General features: G+C 32.7%; 1 protein-coding gene across 1 annotated transcript; it reads right to left on the bottom strand.

The window, feature by feature from the left end:
• Positions 1-1,431: 1,431 nt before the first annotated feature.
• On the bottom strand, positions 1,432-12,818 carry LOC126885691 (zinc finger protein 227-like). The gene is made up of 2 exons (XM_050652399.1): positions 12,247-12,818; positions 1,432-4,379 (listed from the first exon to the last, which is right to left on the bottom strand). Exons 1-2 carry the CDS (start codon positions 12,491-12,493, stop codon positions 2,800-2,802), a joined length of 1,827 nt encoding a protein of 608 aa, XP_050508356.1. The 5' UTR covers positions 12,494-12,818; the 3' UTR covers positions 1,432-2,799.
• Between the last annotated feature and the right edge of the window lie 7,185 nt (positions 12,819-20,003).

Below are 20,003 nucleotides of genomic sequence, written 5' to 3' on the forward strand. Positions count from 1 at the left end.
AACAGATTTCACACATGTATGGTTTTTCTCCAGTATGTACACTATAGTGGCCAAAATTCTGGAAACTTTACAAACATTTTAGTTTGTTAGCTGCTTGCATCTCGATGAAACTTGTTGCATTCGATTCGTAAAAACCTTAGAACAGTTTGTGAACTAAAGTTATGATGCCGAAATAAAAATTGTATCATTGAACAAGGAAAATTCATTTCGAAGTGTTGAAAAATGATAAATTTGTGATTCGGAAATAATTGACATAAATGAGTTCAATATTAGGTACTAATCGGAAGTTTTTGGGTCCGCTGAACACGAATATAATGACGACTATATTCTCCGAGAAAGTGATGATGACGAAATGAAAATTGCATTATTGAACAAGGAAAATGCATTTTCCGAAGTGTTGAAAAATGATAAATTTGTAATTCGCAAATAATTGACATAAATTAGTTCAATATTATGGTGTCAGGTGCCTCGGAGACCATCGTCATGATATTCGTGTTCAGCGAACCCAAAAACCTCCGAGTAATAATATTGAACTCATTTATGTCAATTATTTCCGAATTAAAAATTTATCACTACTTTTAAACTACCTGTTGCAGTAAACTGTTTAAAACAAATTTCACACTTGTAGGTTTTTCCTCCAGTGTGCACTCTTAAATGTATTTTTCATTGATTTGCTGTAAGAAACTGTTTAAAACAAATTTCACACTCGTATGGTTTTATCCCAGTATGTACTCCCATAGGGTAGGTGGGGGGCAAAGGTACGCACTTACATTTTTCGGTAACTTCTTATATGTTGGCGACAACATCTTGTGGCATAATATATTTGCACTACTCAGTAGCATTGGATGAGAAACTTTGGCGCAATCAGGGCGAATACAACAACAAAAATGAGGTAAAAATTATTTTTGTACCTTTTGATCTAATTTTTCTTAAAAATTGATTGATTATAATTCTTAATCTTTCAAGATTATTATTATTGGTCAGATTATTATTGGTTAGGCATGTTGAAAGTTTATTGTTAGAAGACTTCTTCTACATGACAGTTTGAAGTTCACATGTGCATAATTTCATATTGAGGTTAAATATATTATTGGTTACCGGATGGTGCAAAAGTACTCGCACAAATAGGGCAAACGTTGGCAGTGCGTATATTTGCCCCCTGTGAGGTAGACTTGGCAAATGCGCATGTTTAAGTCAATCTTCAAAGTGAATATCAAGTTGAGCTTGATATTCTATCAGCTAATTTTGTCTCAATTGCAAAATGTCTCAAATCCGCAAAAGTACGCACATGCGTACTTTTGCTTCATTGGGTGGGGCAAAGGTACGCATTTACATTTTTTTTTCAAAAAGTTATCAACACTACAAAAATAGTATTGAAGAATTACTCCAAATCAATTGCTCAAAAACGAATGGCTCGAATAAAAAAGAAAATTATATATCTAAATATTTATTCATAATAATACAAAATATAGACATAAGAAAGATATTTTAGATAGGGCAAATAATTACGTGGTATATTCAATATTAAAATAAACATAAAGATTCCCGAACATCGTATATGACGAGTACAGGGGAAAACGAGGAATGTCACATTGAGATAAACGCCAATAAAGGTTTAATTCTTATGATATCTAAAACCTACTTAGGAGATTCTTATTCTTAGCAGAATTCCAGCATTTCTTATTCTATAATCTCGATAATATGAATCTTTATTAACTTAATAATGCACCAAAAACTGCGAAAGGCCGCGTCTCACCATCAAATAATTCGATCAAACAGTTTGAGCAAACTTGACGTACTTGTGACGTACTTGAGGAAGTACGTCAAAGTGACGTCACAATTGCAGTTTTTTGAAATTCTAAAAATCTGTGCTCTCACTATCAGTCTAGTTTGACCAAATTTTTTGTATTGAGTTGTCTAACTTGTTTGTACTTTATTTAAAATTAAAATTTTTCATTATTATCCACAATGAACACTCAGGATGTGACGTCACTAACTGTCACTTTCAGTTTGCTCAAACCAGTTTGATCAAATTATTTGATGGTGGGACGCGGTCTTAACATTCCTTATTTCTGTTCAGTGGCGTGCGGACAATCCTGATCCTGCGCCTGGATACAAATGGATAGTGATAGTCGTGACGTCAAATCAATGTTGGCTACTGTGAAAAAGGTTTCCAAACAAAATGAACAGCTGTCAGGCACACGTGGTTTTTGTGGCAAAGTTTTATTTTCGTTTTTATAAATGGAATATAATGCTTGTACGTTATTTAATTTTTACAAAATGGTAATGTGTTGGGTACCCGATTGTCACTGCTCATGCCTTATAGAGGAGAACTTGCTAGTCTTTGTAAGTTTCCGAAAGAGACTGATGTTCAAAAACAATGATTATCATTTGATATTGTAAGTAGGTACTAAAATATTATTTAAAATATTTTTAAAGCAGTTCAAAATTTCATTAATTTTAATTAACTATTTTTTGCCATTATTCCAATTAATCAAACGCAGATGATTTTTAAAACAAAATCAAATTACAAATTATTACAAAACCACGTGTATAATAAATTGACAGATCTTTGTTTTGTTTGGTAACCTTTTAGACGTCACACCAACCGGCCCATTCTTAGAAAATTTATATAGACTGATCTTTCTGTTTATTGTCCTGAATCGATAGCCTAGTCGATAGTACTGTTTTCGCTACCACATGGCGAGAAAAGCCAAAATTAATAAAAAAGTGACCTTCCTTGTTTTTCCCTTGTACTCTCAATATGTTTTTTCAAATCACTTCTACTATTAAACTGTTTTAAACAAGTTTCACACTTGTACTGTAGGGTTTTTCTCCAGTGTGTACTCTCAAATGTGATTTCAAAATACTTTTTTGACTAAATTGCTTAAAACAAATTTCACACTTGTAGGGTTTTTCTCCAGTGTGTATTTTCAAATGTCTTTTCAAATCACTTGTTCTACTAAACTGTTTTTCACAAATTTCACATTTATACGGTTTTATTCCAGTATGTGTTCTCAAATGTGCTTTCAAATCCCCTACTCTACTAAACTCTTTGAAACAAATTTCACACTTGTGAGGTTTTTCTCCAGTGTGCACTACCAAATGTGCTTTTAAAGTATATGCTTCCCTAAACTGTTTTAAACAAGTTTCACACTTGTAGGGTTTTTCTCCAGTGTGCACTCTCAAATGTGTTTTCAAAGTACCTTTTTGACTAAATTGCTTAAAACAAATTTCACACTTGTAGGATTTTTCTCCAGTATGTACTTTCAAATGTTCCTTCAAACTACCTGCTGTAGTAAACTGTTTAAAACAAATTTCACACTTGTATAGGTTGTTCCTAGTGTGCAGTCTCAAATGTGTTTTCAAACTACTTACTGCAGTAAACTGTTTAAAACAAATTTCACACTTGTGCGGTTTTTCTCCAGTATGCACTATCAAATGTCTTTTCAAACCACTCGAATCACTAAACTGTTTAAAACAGATTTCACACTTATTGGGATTTTCTCCAGTGTGCACTCTCAAATGTGCTTTAAAAGCCTGTGCTCTACTAAACCGTTTGAAGCACATTTCACACTTGTACGGCTTGTCTTCAATGTGATTCATCAAATGTGATTTCAAATTACCTTTTTGACGAAATTGTTTTAAACAAATTTCACACTTGTAGGATTTTTCCCCAGTATGTACTGTCAAATGTGTTTTTAAACTACATGCTGCAGTAAACTGTTTAAAACAGATTTCACACATGTACGGTTTTTCTCCAGTATGTACTCTCAAATGTGTTTTCAAATGACTTCTTTGGCTAAACTGTTTAAAACAAATTTCACACTTGTAGGATTTTTCTCCAGTGTGCACTCTTAAATGTATTTTCAATTGATTTGCTGTAAGAAACTGTTTAAAACAAATTTCACACTTGTAGGGTTTTTCCCCAGTATGTACTGTCAAATGTGTTTTTAAACTACATGCTGCAGTAAACTGTTTAAAACAGATTTCACACATGTACGGTTTTTCTCCAGTATGTACTCTCAAATGTGTTTTCAAATGACTTCTTTGGCTAAACTGTTTAAAACAAATTTCACACTTGTAGGATTTTTCTCCAGTGTGCACTCTTAAATGTATTTTCAATTGATTTGCTGTAAGAAACTGTTTAAAACAAATTTCACACTTGTAGGGTTTTTCCCCAGTATGTGTTCTCAAATGTTGTTTCAAAACACATTTCTGAAAAAACTGCTTAAAACAAATTTCACATTTATATGGTCTTTTTCCAATCACAACTTTTGTATTTTTATTTAATGTTTTCCCTTGACTGTCCCGAGTCGTATCATTTCCTTGATAAGATGAATCTTCAATTTTCAATTTGTTTTCATCTTGGAGATAACCTAAAATAAAAAGCAACTATAATGTAATTTTATTTGAGTAAAAGAGAAAATGAATACACATACTATTGTAGATCAAAATTAATTTTAAAAATAAAATAAATTTTATGACAAATACCACGAGGCCAAAAATTTTCAAGAACCTGTATGTGGTCAAATTTTGTAAATAAAATAATTTAGCAGTACGAAGTGTTTCGCAGAAGAGTGACATTTTATAGTGGTAGAGTGTCTACGAACATTTTAGAAATTCAAAAGAACGGACTAAGTGTTTAGAAAAGAAAGTTTTAATATATTATTTAAAATAACCAACAGAGGTTGATTTAACAACAGCCAATGACTTTTATATGGTTTCCTAGAAGGGGTTTTCAGATTGTAAATACAGTGGTACCTCGACATACAAGGGTAATTCGTTCCGTAACTTTGCTCGTATGTCAAATTGATCGTATGTCAAAGCAATTTTCCCCATTGAAATTAACTGAAATGTCATTAATCCGTTCCAGTCCCAAAAAAATCACTTTAGTTATTTTTGTTAAGTATTTTTAAATAAGAAAAATGTTTTTACAAGAAGAAACATTTATTTATAAATAACAAAAAATACATCCATATTCTGTAAAAACATAAGAAAAAGTGAAGTGCTTACGGAGGCGCTTAATTTTTGTCAGTGGTCTTCGCTTTTTTCGTCACACTTTGCTCATTTTCATCTGCAGCTAGTTTAAAAAAACAGTCCAAAGAGGTTTGTTTCTTCCTCCCTTTCATAAATCGCTCGTGCCTTCTCACATATGATGCTTTGTGTTAAGGGTCCTCCTTGAAGCTGCTTCTCTGTCACCCACACCACCATTAGTTTCTCCATCTTTTCATGGAGAGCGGTCCGGAGCTTGGAAATTATTGTAACGCCCTTAGCTGGCATTATACCCTTTATCACCTCCTTTAAGTTAGAACTAGGTAGTCAAAAAGAGGCATGAATTTTAATAAAAAGCGGTTGCTCGTATCTCAAATTTTGCTCTTATCTCAAAGCAAAACATCGTTCGCTTGGCGGCTCGTATCTCAAAACACTCGTATATTAGGGCGCTCACATATCGAGGTACCACTGTAAAAATTAATTTTATTATTTTCTAGAAATTAAGAAGAAAGCAATTTTGTGTACAATACTATTTTTCCTAAGAAAATAAAGTAGGGGTATGATTAGTGTGACCATCTCTAAGTCAGTTCAATTCGGGACAAGGCTGAAAAAAAAACCTAAAATCCGGGACTTTTCAATGAAAATCGGGCCATTTTTTTTAAATATACAACTTTAAAATCATTTTATTGATTATTTAACATTTTTATGTTGACAAACATTTTTCTGATGGGATGGGTTGTAATGATAATTACATTTTTGTTAGTTTTTGATGTTTCGTCTTCCAATCTGGAAATCGTTCTCAAAAAGAGAAAAATTAGAAAATTTAACTGATGTTGGATTTCCATGTAAATAGAACCTTAAGTTAATATTAAAATATAATTAACATTATTATTTGATATTCATGTTTTTGAATCATCTTTCAGAAGACGATAATTAAAATACAGAAACGGGAAAAAGTCCAGGGTTTGAGTTTTTGTAGACTTGTACTACCACGATATAAAATGCAAGCATTTTGGATGTGATATTATTACACTCTAGTAATTGTCGACCTTTTTTCGTCCCACCAATTCAATTTCATGTAAATTCTTAGAAGAATAATGTAGGGGAGAGGCTTGTACCTTGGTCCAGCTTGTACCATGGGCCACCCCATTTTTCTTTTGTTTTGTGTGCAAACTGTGTATTTTTTTTATCTTAAGTTCATCTACAATCGTCGTCATTCTGTAATTAGTTGTTGAATGTGTTTAATCGTGTTTGAATCGTTTGCAGCTATTGTAAAAATATAGTGTTTTATTTCGTGAAAAGTAACTATTTATAAGATAGACAATTTTCTTTTCTAATTTTTGTGTTAACAGATATCGTAAATTAAATCACAAGGTGTGTATGCCTATACTAATAGGTAGTTAAATGGTTCTGGTGGTATATTCGTGTTTAGCGCCCTCAAAAAACCCTCCAGTAATTCATTTGCATCAATTAAATGCCGAAAACCATCGAAACTCTAGAATATGACGTCCCTTGCAGTGGCCCTGGTCACCACGTCCTCCGTAGGTCAATTCTGATGGCATATTCGTACTTAGCGATCCCAAAAACCCATGAGTAATCTGTTTATATCAATTTAATGTCGAAAACCCTCAAAAATCTAGAAGATGACATCCGTTGAAGGTCAAGGTCAAAGTAAAGGCCGCCATTGGATAGCCAGGAAAAAATTCTAGACTACTAGTATTTTTCCTTGATCCAAACTTCTACATGTTGCCAGATAACAAGTAACTCAGGGAATTGGAATACCCAGTAAGGGAGCGTTCAAGTATTACGTAACGCAGTTTGGGAGGGAGGGGGGGTCTTGTAAAACGTTACGGCGCGTTACATGGGGGGGAGGGGGGTTCAAACAGCGCGTTACGTAACATTCTTTTTTAACTTAAATAAAAAAAACTACATAATTTTTTTATGTTTTACATAGACCCCTGAATTGTATTATGTTGCACCCTCACGCAGGGTTACCTAGGCCTACAAATTTTTCAGTAGACCTACTGATTTGAACTGCGATCTACTGAAAACTGTATAAAACCTACTGATTTAAACTGAAAACTTCTTATCTACTGAAAACTGTAAAAAATGTACTGAAAAATCTAAAAAAATTCATTGCTCAAATATAAACCATTTCTCATTCATATACAACCCAAGCCCAACATCCAACAGCGCATTCTTCTTCCGTTTCACTTCACCTAAATTATATTTGATGGTAAAGTTAGCGACATTAATAGGATTTTAAGGTCAAGTGCCTTTACAAGGGACTCTTTCCTTGAGAATTGTTTCGTTTTGAATAGACCATGTGTCATATTATGTTTCCAATATCCGGAACTGTTCCCTCGGAGTTATTTATGAGTTTACGGTTTATCTGATGAATAGATAGGTAGGTACTTTATATTTTGGTAAAAATGAAATGGGTAATTTTTGCCTTTTCTTAGTACTTATTCTGTTTCCAATTTTGTTAAGTTGTGGTATTTAGACTTTGCGGTGCTTATTTTAATAATTAAATACCAGATAAGCAGTACTTTGTTTTTAATTTATTAATTAGAAATTATCAATAATTAATTTCTATAATTTATATTTTTGTTGGGAATAAGCACTGAAGCAAATAAGATGAGTTTATTTTAAAGTAAAATAAATAAATAATAAAACGTTAAAATAAACTTATTTTACAGTAAAGTTGTAGCTTTTTTTGCAGTATTTTAAGTACTTATTTTAGTATTTTATAACTAAAGTATTATGAAGGTTTTAAAAATATAAGTTTATTTGGCCGCGTGCGTAATATAAAGGTGGTCGTTGATACCAGTTCATAAGTAAGGGAATCTACATAAATATAATTGGTTTGGACCATGGTACAATTTGTACCATGGGTTTGGACAATTTTTAAACTGGCCGTTAGTATAGAAACTGGGCGTTAGTAAAGGTGGCCGATTTTAACAGATGTTAACACAGGTTAACACAGGGTATTATACATGGTTTAAAAAATCTACTGATTGCTACTGATATTTTGAAAGCAAAACTACTGAAGAAATCAAAACTGACCTGGCAACCCTGCCCTCACCCTCCGCTCATGTTCCGACAACAGGACAATGTTATTCAAGTGAAAAAATCTTAAAATTTGTGAAGCACGTAACATGTGTTTGTAATAATTAGCTAGACCTTTCTCCATAACAAAAGATGAAAAGATACATATGGGATTAAGAGGCTGCAGAGGGAACTACATGCTTATAAATCATGTATGGTTTCTGAAGTCCATAACATGCAGTATCGTTTTCAGCAGTATAGTCCTGTCGCCAGGGGGGGTACAACGGCCTCCTTAATTCAGATGGACTTACCCAAGTTTTTTTTATATATTTTGACCCGTAGAATACGAATTTTTTGGGTAACAGTTGATCCGGATGTCGATAAGATTTTTATAGACAAAGAACTTGAGGAATTACATAACAGCGATTTCTCGCAAAACAAAATATCTTTTTGTATTTTTTGGGTCATTTTAAGCAAAAAATATTCCTACAAGTTTTTTCGTAGAATGCATAGTTTTCGAGATAACCGCGGTTGAACTTTCAAAAAATCGAAAAATTGCAATTTATGAACCCGAATAACTTTTGATTAAAAAATAAAGTAGCAATTCTGCTTACCGCATTTGAAAGTTTAAGTCAAATTATATCGGTTTTGATTATTTGCATTGCTAAAAATTAAATTTTATATTGTTAAACTAATCTATAAACACATAGTGTTTCCCGTGCCTAATACATATGTTTTAACGCATGCTACGTAGAAATTGCCTCGCTTGCACTTGTAGCTACTCTACCTACTCGTTCGATTTTAAATGAGAAATCATAGAAAACATCACTCACATACTAGGTGTTTATAGCTTTGTTTAACAATAAAATAATAAATTTTTAGCAATGCAAATAATCAAAACCGATATAATTTGACTTAAACTTTCAAATGCGGTAAGCAGAATTGCTACTTTATTTTTTAATCAAAAGTTATTAGGGTTCAAAAATTAAAATTTTTCGATTTTTTGAAAGTTCAACCGCGGTTATCTCGAAAACTATGCATTCTACGAAAAAACTTGTAGGAATATTTTTTGCTTAAAATAACCCAAAAAATGCAAAAAGATGTTTTGTTTTGCGAGAAATCGCTGTTATGTAATTCCTCAAGTTCTTTGTCTATAACAATCTTATCGACATCCGGATCAACTGTTACCCAAAAAATTCGTATTCTGCGGGTCAAAATATATAAAAAAACTTGGGTAAGTCCATCTGAATTAAGGAGGCCGTTGTACCCCCCCTGGCGACAGGACTAGTAGGTATTCATTAATGTTTTAAATACGCAAATTTTCAAATTATTTTAAAATGTCTTTAAATAAAAAGCATTAAATACAAAACCCACTATATTGATACTTAGTTTAGAAAATTGATAGATATTTTACAAAATAATACCCTTATTTAAAGTGTGATTCCTGAATTATTAATTTCAAAGTTTTATATGATTAACATCTTGACGAAAATTATACATAATTTCAAAATTTCACCTTGCATTATTCATAATAGACCCTACATAATACACATTTTTGAGATGAGCTTGTTAAGCAGCTTCTAAAAACAAAAATATACAGGGTGTTTAATTAGAATTAAAGATAATGGACTACGCTAGGCTTGCATGAATCACCCTGTACATTTAAATTTATGTTTAAAAAGCACACATTTTTATATATATGAAAATCTACAGGTCTCAGCGTTTTTTAAAATTATTTAAAACAAGGACAGAAATAATTTTATTCCATAAGTGCCTTCTTATTATATTATATTATACACAGTGTTTCAGAAAAAGGTAACACGATCTCTAGGATAGGTGAAAAATTAAAAAATAATTGGGGTTTGCTTACTAAATAATTTTTGTAACGGCATGCGTTTTCAAGATACAGGGCGTCGAAGAACAAAAAGTTTTACACATTTTTTTCACCATTTTTCCGAAACTACTGGTAACATTGTATATTATTCGTTATACAAAAATTTTTATGAAGCAAAATAAAATGTTGAAATAATAAATATTTTATTTTATTTTAAGCTTTTATTAAAAAAGATAAAATAGAAGAATGCATGAGAAGAACAATAAAGAATGAAGCCAAAAATGTATTTAAGGATATGGGGCCAAGTAGGGAAAATGTAAATTTAAATGTAAAATTAATAACAGAAGATTATTATTGTAAGTTTTGAAGATATTTCATGTCATGGGACATGAAATTACGATTGGCAGGGATAACCAGACACATGAACTGAATAGAAGAATCGTTCTTGGGTGGGCAGCATTTGGAAAACTGAGAAAAACTTTTAAAAGTGAGTTGCCCATATGCATAAAGAGAAAGGCATTTGATCAGTGCGTCCTCCCAGTCTTGGCGTACCTACGGATCAGAAACACTTACCTTAACTAAAGCCTCGGCTACCAAACTAAGAGTAACGCAGAGAAGAATGGAGCGGTCAATGTTGGGAATAACTCTGCAAGACAAAATCAAAATCAAAGAAATCAGGAGAAGAACAAAGGTGACTGACGTCATCGAAAGGCTAGCCAGGTTGAAGTGGAGATGGGCAGGACACATTGCCAGAATGACAGATGGGCGACGGACAAAAAGGTTATTGGAATGGAGGTCAAGAGAAGACAAGAGAAACGTCGGTCGACCGCCTACAATACAAGATGGACTGACGACTTAAGAAAGCTAAATAAAAACTGGATGAGAGAGGCGCAGGATAGACGTGTTTGGAAACGAGGGGAGGAGGCCTATGTTCAGCAGTGGACATTTAAGGCTGAATGATGATTGTAAGTTTTTATTATTACCTCAAATGCGATTAAAATAATAACAAAGTTCTTTTACCGAGTTTCCGGTACTTTTCACAACCTCGTTTTTCATTTAGGTTCAAATGGCCACTTGGGTGTTACTTAACGTTTAGGTAGGGGGAGGGGGTACAGAAAAACGTTACGGTGCGTTACATGGGGGGGAGGGGGGGTCAAAAATCTTCAAAAATTGCGTTACGTAATACTTGAACGCTCCCTAAATCTTATCATTTTCCGAGTTTGTTCCTTTATATCTTGAAAATCCTTCATATGATTGAGTTGTGCTCATGAGAACTTTTTATCAGGATGCTTCAAAGAGTATTTTCTCAAAGTATGAACAAAATCAATTGGGACCTAATTTCCATAAGGTTTGTGTGGGGTACTTTGCTCCAAAAAATATGTTACAAAAAAATGGATGTAAACCATAAAAATTCTCATCAGATGACAATAATTTATACACCTATTTTGAGGGATGGGGGATGGCTAAAAGAAACTGCTTGTACCTGCTGAACGGGACAGCAAGGAATGTTCAAATACTTATCAATGTACACATATAAGACCATTTAAAAATAAACAATACCGTTTAAGCTACAGGTATTGACAATTCTGGATTTTACTAGAAAAAAGTGAATGCTTCTATAGACGGTTATACCTAAGGGTTAGAGGGTTGATACCTACTGCCTACCTCAACACATTCAAATCAACAAAAAGCCCTTAGCGTTTTGAAAAATTATTCTTGTTTGTCCCTCTTCTAAATAGGTCGTAGGTAGGTAGGTTGCTTTAATCTGATAGATATCCCCTGACTACTTAGACTTAGGTGTGTACTTAACCCACGAGTAGTCGTGCGGTGAGATAGAATCTCAATTTTTATCCTTTTTTGCGATAACTTCATGAAAAATTTAGCAATTTTGAAAAAATTTCGTAAGTGCCTCGAGGAAGGGTGTAGTAATGCGTAGGATTTTTTTTCTTCTTTTTGTGGAATTTATGGCTTTGGGGAGAGCCAATTAGCTTTAAACCGCGAGCAGTCACGCCGTTAGATAGAATCTCACATTTCATCCTTTTTCGTAATACAGTAAAACCTATCAGTAACGGCCACTAAAAATGAAAGAACTATTGACCGATATAGAAAGGTGGCCGCTATTGCCAGTTTTGTAGTCTACATATAAATGGTTCGGGAAATTTTAAACTGGCCGTCAGGACAGGTGGCCCTTAACACAGGTTTTTTTAATAAAATGGTTAGAAATATATATTTTCAATATAAAAAGTAGATAAAAATAGTACAAAATAAAAATTTATTTTAAATTCGTATATTGAGATAGAATCTCACAGGCGACTATCAACGTTACAGAAGTGAGCGCGACTACTCCCGGGTTAAATATTGTTACTAACCTTTTTCAGTTTTCTGGTTTTCTTCAAATGGGCCAGATTTCTTTCCATGCTGCTCTATTTCAGTATTTATGGGACTTTTCTTCAAGTCTAAAGAATCATATCTGCCATGAGTACTTTCCCTTTTGGACTCATCCTGAATTTCACATTTAAAGCCATCCAGAAGAGGATGATTCAACTCCAAATCATTATACTCTATTTCTATTTTACACGTTTCCTCGATAATTTCTTGTTTTCCTTCCATTTCCATTTGATTACAATTGATTTTATGTATTCCAATAATTTCAGTATTTTTCAATAACAAACAACATGCTACATGTTTCGTCTGCGAACTGTCAGTGTCAATACTGACAGGGTGCGCTGTGGTCGCTTAACTTGGACCACAGCCACGCCAGTCGACATTACATTACATGATTTATCATGTGATTTGTCATATGATTTGATCATGGAGTGAAATTTACATGTTTACACTGTGTGATTTGTCATATGATTTTGCATTGTTTATACGGCTCGTTTTGTCATAAGCATTGTCATGCGGCTCGTCATGGGAAAAATCATATGACAAATCACGTAGTGTAAAGTCAAAGAATACATATCTCTCACTTTGAGATATGTATTCTTTGGTAAAGTCGATTTAAAGCTAACACGCCGTGAAATGAGGAAATTGGCAACGTCGGAGGTAGTCCGATAATACAGTTGTTCCTCTCTATCTTCGCCCAAGTAGGACAGTAGGTTCCAGCGCAGTAACATGGAACGTATTATTTCGTTACTATGGAACGTTAACCAAGGTTTAATTCTCTTTACATGTCTCTGGTTACATGACGGTTCTTCGTTGTGTTGGAACAAACGTATTAAATATCAAATACTATTGACTGTCCATAGTATTTGGTATATTCACAAGTACGACATGCATAACTATGGCATTATTATAAGAATTATTAGTGAATAATTTTTTTTTATTTTTGAAGTTATACTTCTTTAGGCGCGATTGGTAAAAATGAATTCACTCATTTGGTAGAAATGAGTGAATTTTTATAGGGCTTTTCATTCACTGTCATTTGTTTCAAGCTTCTGTCATGTGTCGTATAACTTGTGTATATTAATACACTAAGCGTCAAAATTATCGCATCACCTTAAAACATGGGACATTTTTGATGTCTCGTATTTTCTAAAAATGTCGTCCGATTTTAGTGATTTTTTTAGTATGTCATAGCTTTATTTGCGACAATTGATGTGATGCGACAATTTGCGACATGTGATGCGTAATAGTGTATTATATTACACCTATTATACAACATATAACAGAAGCTCGAAACAAATGACAATCGGTGAAAAGCCGTATAAAAACGACAGTTTGAAGCATGATACTATAAATAACTATTATCATTGTTTACTATGTTGTTAACTGTTAACTATGTTATTTGTAGTATCATGGTATGAAGTACACACAGTGACAATATGAAGTTAAATATCACTGCAAATAAACTGTGAAAAAATATATTGATGTTCTCGTTAATTCCATTATATATAGTGTCATAATTTGCCCAAATGTGTGTTTATAATTAAGTTTAAACTTCTCCCTACTTGGTTGGATTTAATTTTTTAAACAAATAAATGTGACATCTCAGGGCTCTTTTAATAATTAAAACAAAACGTGGCTTCAAAGTATTTTTTGCTAGTTGCATTTGAGGAAAGAGATAGACAATATAAAAATAAATGTATAGCAAAATTATAAAATTACAAAGCAAATGTACCTATTTTAAAATCAATCAAATATTAAAAATAAAAAAAAATCAAATAAACATATACATACCATATACAATGATCATAAACCGGGAGATATTAACAGAAGTTCAACCACGATTTTCTAAGTCCTGCCCTTTGCAATACTGGAAGGTTAGAGAAGGTACTTACAATTTGTGAAAAAATCCACGGGTTTCCTGTGACATTTTTCTGTGAAAATTAGATTTTCCATGAATAAAAAAATTGGGAGTTGCGATGAATTTTTAAGTCCTGCCATATCCATAGAATAACAGGATACTATCTATTTTATGAAGAAAATTTTTTGGGCAGGACGGTCGCAAAAGTACTTAGGGAGTATACATATATACAAATATGTAATGAAAATAATGAAATTTTCATGATTTTCTAAGTCCTGCCAACTTAATAAATTAATTATATTTATTTCAAAATGACCAAAAAAAATATTGGCATGACGTCACCTAATGTTTAACTGCACTTGTTTCTTGGAAAATTTTGTATAAAATTTTCACTCTGGTTCCGTGATTGTCTAAGTCATAAAATAAATTTTGTTACAAAATAAATAATTTCAGTATACATTATGCAAAATGGCAGGATGTTTAGTTACACCTTTTTTACTATATATAGTTAAAAAATTTGTAAGAAAATTCGTGGAAAATTACACGATTTTCTAAGTCATGCCATTTCGTACATATCTCAAGAAGGTTAATATAAATCTATTTTCAAAGAGGCAGGATGGTTGTATAGTTATTTCGTATAAAAAAATTAAATTATCTGTCTGTAAAATTATTTCAGGGTGTTATACAAACATATTCATATCACCACATTTTTCTTGAGTCATACCATGTCGAATATGCTTAAAAAACACTAATCTAAAACCGTTTACAACTTTACAAATGTCATCAGACCATCTGGTTGGCGGACGACCTCTACTTCGATATGCTTCGTCTAGAAGAAGCATATCGAAGTCTTGTAATTAGTTTCTTTAAAATAGCTGCAGAACGCTTTTATTTGGAAAAACGAAAACTGGTACACTTATTTATCTTCCAGAGGTCAATTGTCAAATGTCAATTATCAATTGTCAATTTTTAGTACCGGTCATAGGGGTCCGTTTGGGTACGGAAACGGATATATTATCGAATAACTTTTCTGTCTAACTTTTAAGCATCTCTGACACTGGATTATTGAATTCTGGAATAGATTTGTACTAAAAGGTACTTTTGCTTTAACTCAGAAGAATACGCAGTGCAGTGTTCTAGAAAAATCGATGTGAAAAATTTTTCGTTTTTTGGTTTTTTGAGTTTAAAAGAATTTAGAAAAATTCTATTTAGAAAAACGAAAACTGCTACGTATATTTCTCTTCCAGAGATGAATCGATTTTATCAATTGTGAATTTCTAGTACTGGTCATAGGCCTCCGTTTATTTAAAAGTTCGCCCACCAATAAAACGAGTGTGATTCATGTGCCTGAAACTTTTTTATCTTCGAGAGGCCCCACACCAAAGAAACATAAAACATGAAACGTAAAACACGTTTCATGAAAATAAAACACAGCTAAACAAATTGAAGTCCGCACACACAAGAAGCGAGTGTGATTCATGCACATAAAACATTTTTATCTTGGTGAAATCTGTTTCAGGAAAGAGATCGTGTTGTATTTTTCGGTTTCAGTTTCATTGTTTTGGACAGTTAATTACGTGCATAATATGAATTCCAACCAAGAATTTAATATTGCATTGGTTTCTGTTGTAAAGTAAAACGAAGAGTTGTACAATTATTAAAACCTGGAGAGGTACTCGAATAGGTAATGATAAGAAAATATCAGTTTTCTTTAAACCAGGACCCACAATAAAACAATGTAGATGTTTGAATACTCATTCTATAAAATTATTTAAATTTGGGAAGATGATTACTTAGTTCGTTTTCAACCAAATACGTATTATGATTATGATGTTGGGCAGTAATAAAAAGTTGCCGCAAGAGTAACAGCCTCGTCATCATTACTTTCCATTGTTGGCTATACAAATTTTCATTTTGTTTCTTTGATTAGTAAATAATATGAAACGGTTTCGTCCTTCACAATTCATTTTGTTTCATGTTTTACGTTTTATGTTTTACTTCACGTTTCTTTGATCTGCGGCCTCCCTTAGAAAGTAATAAAGGTTTGCCATGGCAGCAACGACCTCGTCATAACTTTCCATTGTCGACTATACAAATTTTATTTTTGTTTCTTCGATTAGTATATCACATGAAATCAAATGTTTTTTCACAATTTATTTGTTTCTTATTTCAAGTTTCATGTTTCACGTCTCATCTTTCACGTTTTATGTTATTTTAATCTGCCTTAGGAAGCATTTTCAGATTAGTTGAATTGTGTTAAATTGCCTTAAAATTATTAAATTTATTAATTGCCTTTATTGCAATTATATTAATTGCCTTAAAATCAATTTGTTTTTATTAATTTATTTTGTTGCATAGCAATTTTATCCCGCCTTCTTACTTGTTCGAACACAAAATACACACGCATGTAACAGGCGCTGAGTTGCCGCACTCAACTCGTTTCCCTGATATTGTAGGATTGTAGATATTATCCTGATATTGTTTCCTATATTTGATAGCAAAATTTACTAACACTAACAACACCAGAATAAATCGATTTTTAAATACAGCATCTATCTACTTGCAACTTTTTGCATTGTGTTCAGGATAACATCAGGAAAAGGTGTATAATATAAAAATGGCTGGAAATTGCATTTTAGTGCATAACATGCATCCAAAAGTGCATAAACCTGTCAAAATCGGTGTATGAAGGGCAAAATTTTGTTATTTGGGAGGTTTATGGAGTTACGAATACGCAAGCAGAACCGACCTCTGAATCACCTAGTGCCCAGAGTTGCTGCTAAGGCACGCCATCTGGAGTTTCGTGGGATATCGGCAATAAATTAAAAAAAAAAAAAACAGAATATTCGATGGTTTTTGGGATGGCCGAACACGAATATGACATTACAACCGACCCTCGGAGCACCTGGTGCCCAGGGTGACTGATCTCGAATTTAAGAGAGTTTTTGGAGGTCGATTCTGATGGCGTATTCATGTTCAGCAACCACAAAACTCTTCGAGGAATCTACTTGCATCACTTTAGTGTCTGAAAGCCTCGAAATTTAAGAATACGGCGTAAATATCAGTCACCCCGAGCACTAGGTAAAGATCTGTTCTAATGTGACATTCTTGTTCAGAAACCCCAAAAACCACCTAAGTAATCTGTCTGTATCAATTTACTGCCGAAATTAATATATAAGTATGGTACAGAAAATGCTTAGCAAATAAAAAGGTACCATAAAATATCATTTTATTATAATACTAAAATACAGGGTGTCCCATTTAAGAAAACTCAAAAAATACTCATTCCGAGTTTCAAGTTTCAACCAACCCCGTATACTAAAATTAAACATTTTGGTATACTATTAATAACTGACAATAGTAGACTATATTAAAAATCGTTTAAACATAAATTAATAGAAGTTTGGATATCAAATCACTAACAATATGTATAGGGTGTGAATGTTCCTACAAAATTAAAAAAAAAAAAAACGTAATTATATTTTAAACTACCTCGTATAATATTTCAAAACACTATATTTTATTAAAGAGAACATCGAGTAGAATCCAAAAATGTAAAAATATATAGGGTATTCCATCTAAAAAAACATAAATTTTTGTCACCCTGTGAAAACGGGTAGCCCTGTATATTAGAAAATACTGTTAAATTATAGTCCTATCTGTGGCACATGTTTTACCTAAATAACTTTTTTCGTATATCTTACGACAAACGAGTAATTGGACTAGCCCACACTAATGCCCCACCCTGTATACAAAATAACCATAAAACCATCCTGCCTCTTTGTATATAGACTTATAATAAGATTCTTGAAACATGTGCAAAATGGCATGACTTAGAAAATCGTTGACTTTTTCACGAATTTTCTTACAAATCTAGGACTCCTGCCGTCTTACAAGAACCGTTTAACCTTCCTGCCGAGTACCGAAAAGGTATTGATTGTATTTGAGTATTATAACTTTTTAAAGGCAGGACTTAGAAAATCACGGAATCAGGGTGAGAATTTTCCGCAGAATTTTCCAAGGGACAAGTATACTTAAACATTAGGAGACGTCATGCCAATATTTTTTTGATCATTTTGAAATAAATATGTTTAGTTTATTAAGTTGGCAGGACTTAGAAAATCATGAAAATTTCATTATTTTCATTACATATTTGTATATATGTATACTCCCTAAGTACTTTTGCGACCGTCCTGCCCAAAAAATTTTCTTCATAAAATCGATAGTATCCTGTCTATCTACGGATATGGCAGGACTTAGAAATTCATCGCAAAACCCTATTTTTATTTTTTGGGAAAATCTAATTTTTACAGGAAAATGTCACAGGGAATTTGTGGATGTTTCCACAGATTGTAATTACATCGTCTACCCTTCCAGTATTGCAAAAGGCAGGACTTAGAAAATCGCGGCTGAACTTCTGTATAATATCTCCCAGTCTATCAGAATAATAAGACCATGACGCATCCATCAAATCATACATCCAAAATTATCAATAAGATTTATTAAACTTATATCCAAATCAAAGATTTCTTAATTTTAGTGATTCAATATAAATTATAATTTATTTTAATTCTCAATAAAAAACCAACAAAACGAATAACTCTAATTTAACTAGGTGGTCGTGGTTGATAGTCTCTGTTTACTAAAATGACAAAACTTCCCCAAAATTGCTGACTTCACCTCACTCTCCTTTGTTTGTGACTTGTCCACCTTGCTTGTACTTTTCAGTTTCTCCAAATACTCCTGCTAACTCCTCTGGTCCAAATATTACATGACCAACTCTTTCTCTCCAGACACAAGAATATCTCAACTAATCGACATGGTGCAGTATAAAACTATACATCTGTTTATTACTTACAGCATGTCAGTTATTTCTTCAATATGCTACCACAGTTGGAACTCTTTCAACAAACACAACTTTTCACAACATATACTTTTTATAAAACTTGGCTAATTAGCACCGTCGTCGTCACGTCGTCTCAGCAAAACTGTAGTGTTCTCATTCGGTATTAAAATCACAATAATCTTTCTTTCTGCGGCAAAGCTCCATCCAATCCTTAAACCTCCCTCTCTCTTTATTTTCAACCAATCAGAACGTACCACCATCCAAACAAATTTTACTGTCCTCACAAAAACCCAACTTTCTACTATCAAACTCCGTAAGCCATTCTTACTAATAGTCGAGGAAATGAAGCATTTTGGCTCGCAATTTTTTCGTCCAGCATGGATTTACTTGAAATTTTCACAGAAGATAGGGAATAGTCCAAGGATCATTTTATATATCATGCCGCTGTACGCTAAACCCTTGGGGGTGGTTGCCACCCCATCTCGGGGGCGGGGATTTTTAATTACATTCTAACCATGTAAATCGATGTAAAAATTAATTATAAGAAAAAAATGTTTTTTACATTTTCTTCGTAAAACTAATATTTTTCGAGTTATTCGTGCTTGAAAGTAACAGTTTTTCGATGAAAAAATCGACTTTTTTAGAGGGTTTTTGAGAATACCTCGAAAAATATGCATTTAATCAAAAAAAACTGTAGATATAAAAATTGTATCTTTTAGTAACACAAACCAAATTCTTTTTTTGTAATATCTTTAAGACCAATACAAACCGAGATACGGCATGTTAAAAGTTAGCTTTTTTCGTCAAATGCATAATGTGAAACATTCAAAGTAAAATAACGGAAAAAATTTGCATTTTTCGAGGAAAACTTAAATAACCTTTTTTCAAGTATACAGTTAGAAAAAAATAATAAAAAGTTTCTAGCCTGAAAATTAAGCGACTATGATCAAAAAAAGGTCGGTACCTGCTTTTCTCTATGAAAAAATCAGTGAAAACAACCCCCTAACTACCCTCATAATTAAAGATTGATCTTT

Source organism: Diabrotica virgifera, chromosome 5 (assembly GCF_917563875.1).
Source record: "Diabrotica virgifera virgifera chromosome 5, PGI_DIABVI_V3a".
NCBI lineage: Eukaryota > Metazoa > Arthropoda > Insecta > Coleoptera > Chrysomelidae > Diabrotica > Diabrotica virgifera.

Bases quoted from the DNA above. Each gene is read 5' to 3' on its own strand.
- LOC126885691 (XM_050652399.1), bottom strand. From the start codon at position 12,493: ATGGAAATGGAAGGAAAACAAGAAATTATCGAGGAAACGTGTAAAATA. The intron at 4,380-12,246 runs GTTAGTAACAAT...TTTTTATTTTAG, and splicing joins AAACCAGAAAACTGAAAAAG to GTTATCTCCAAGATGAAAAC.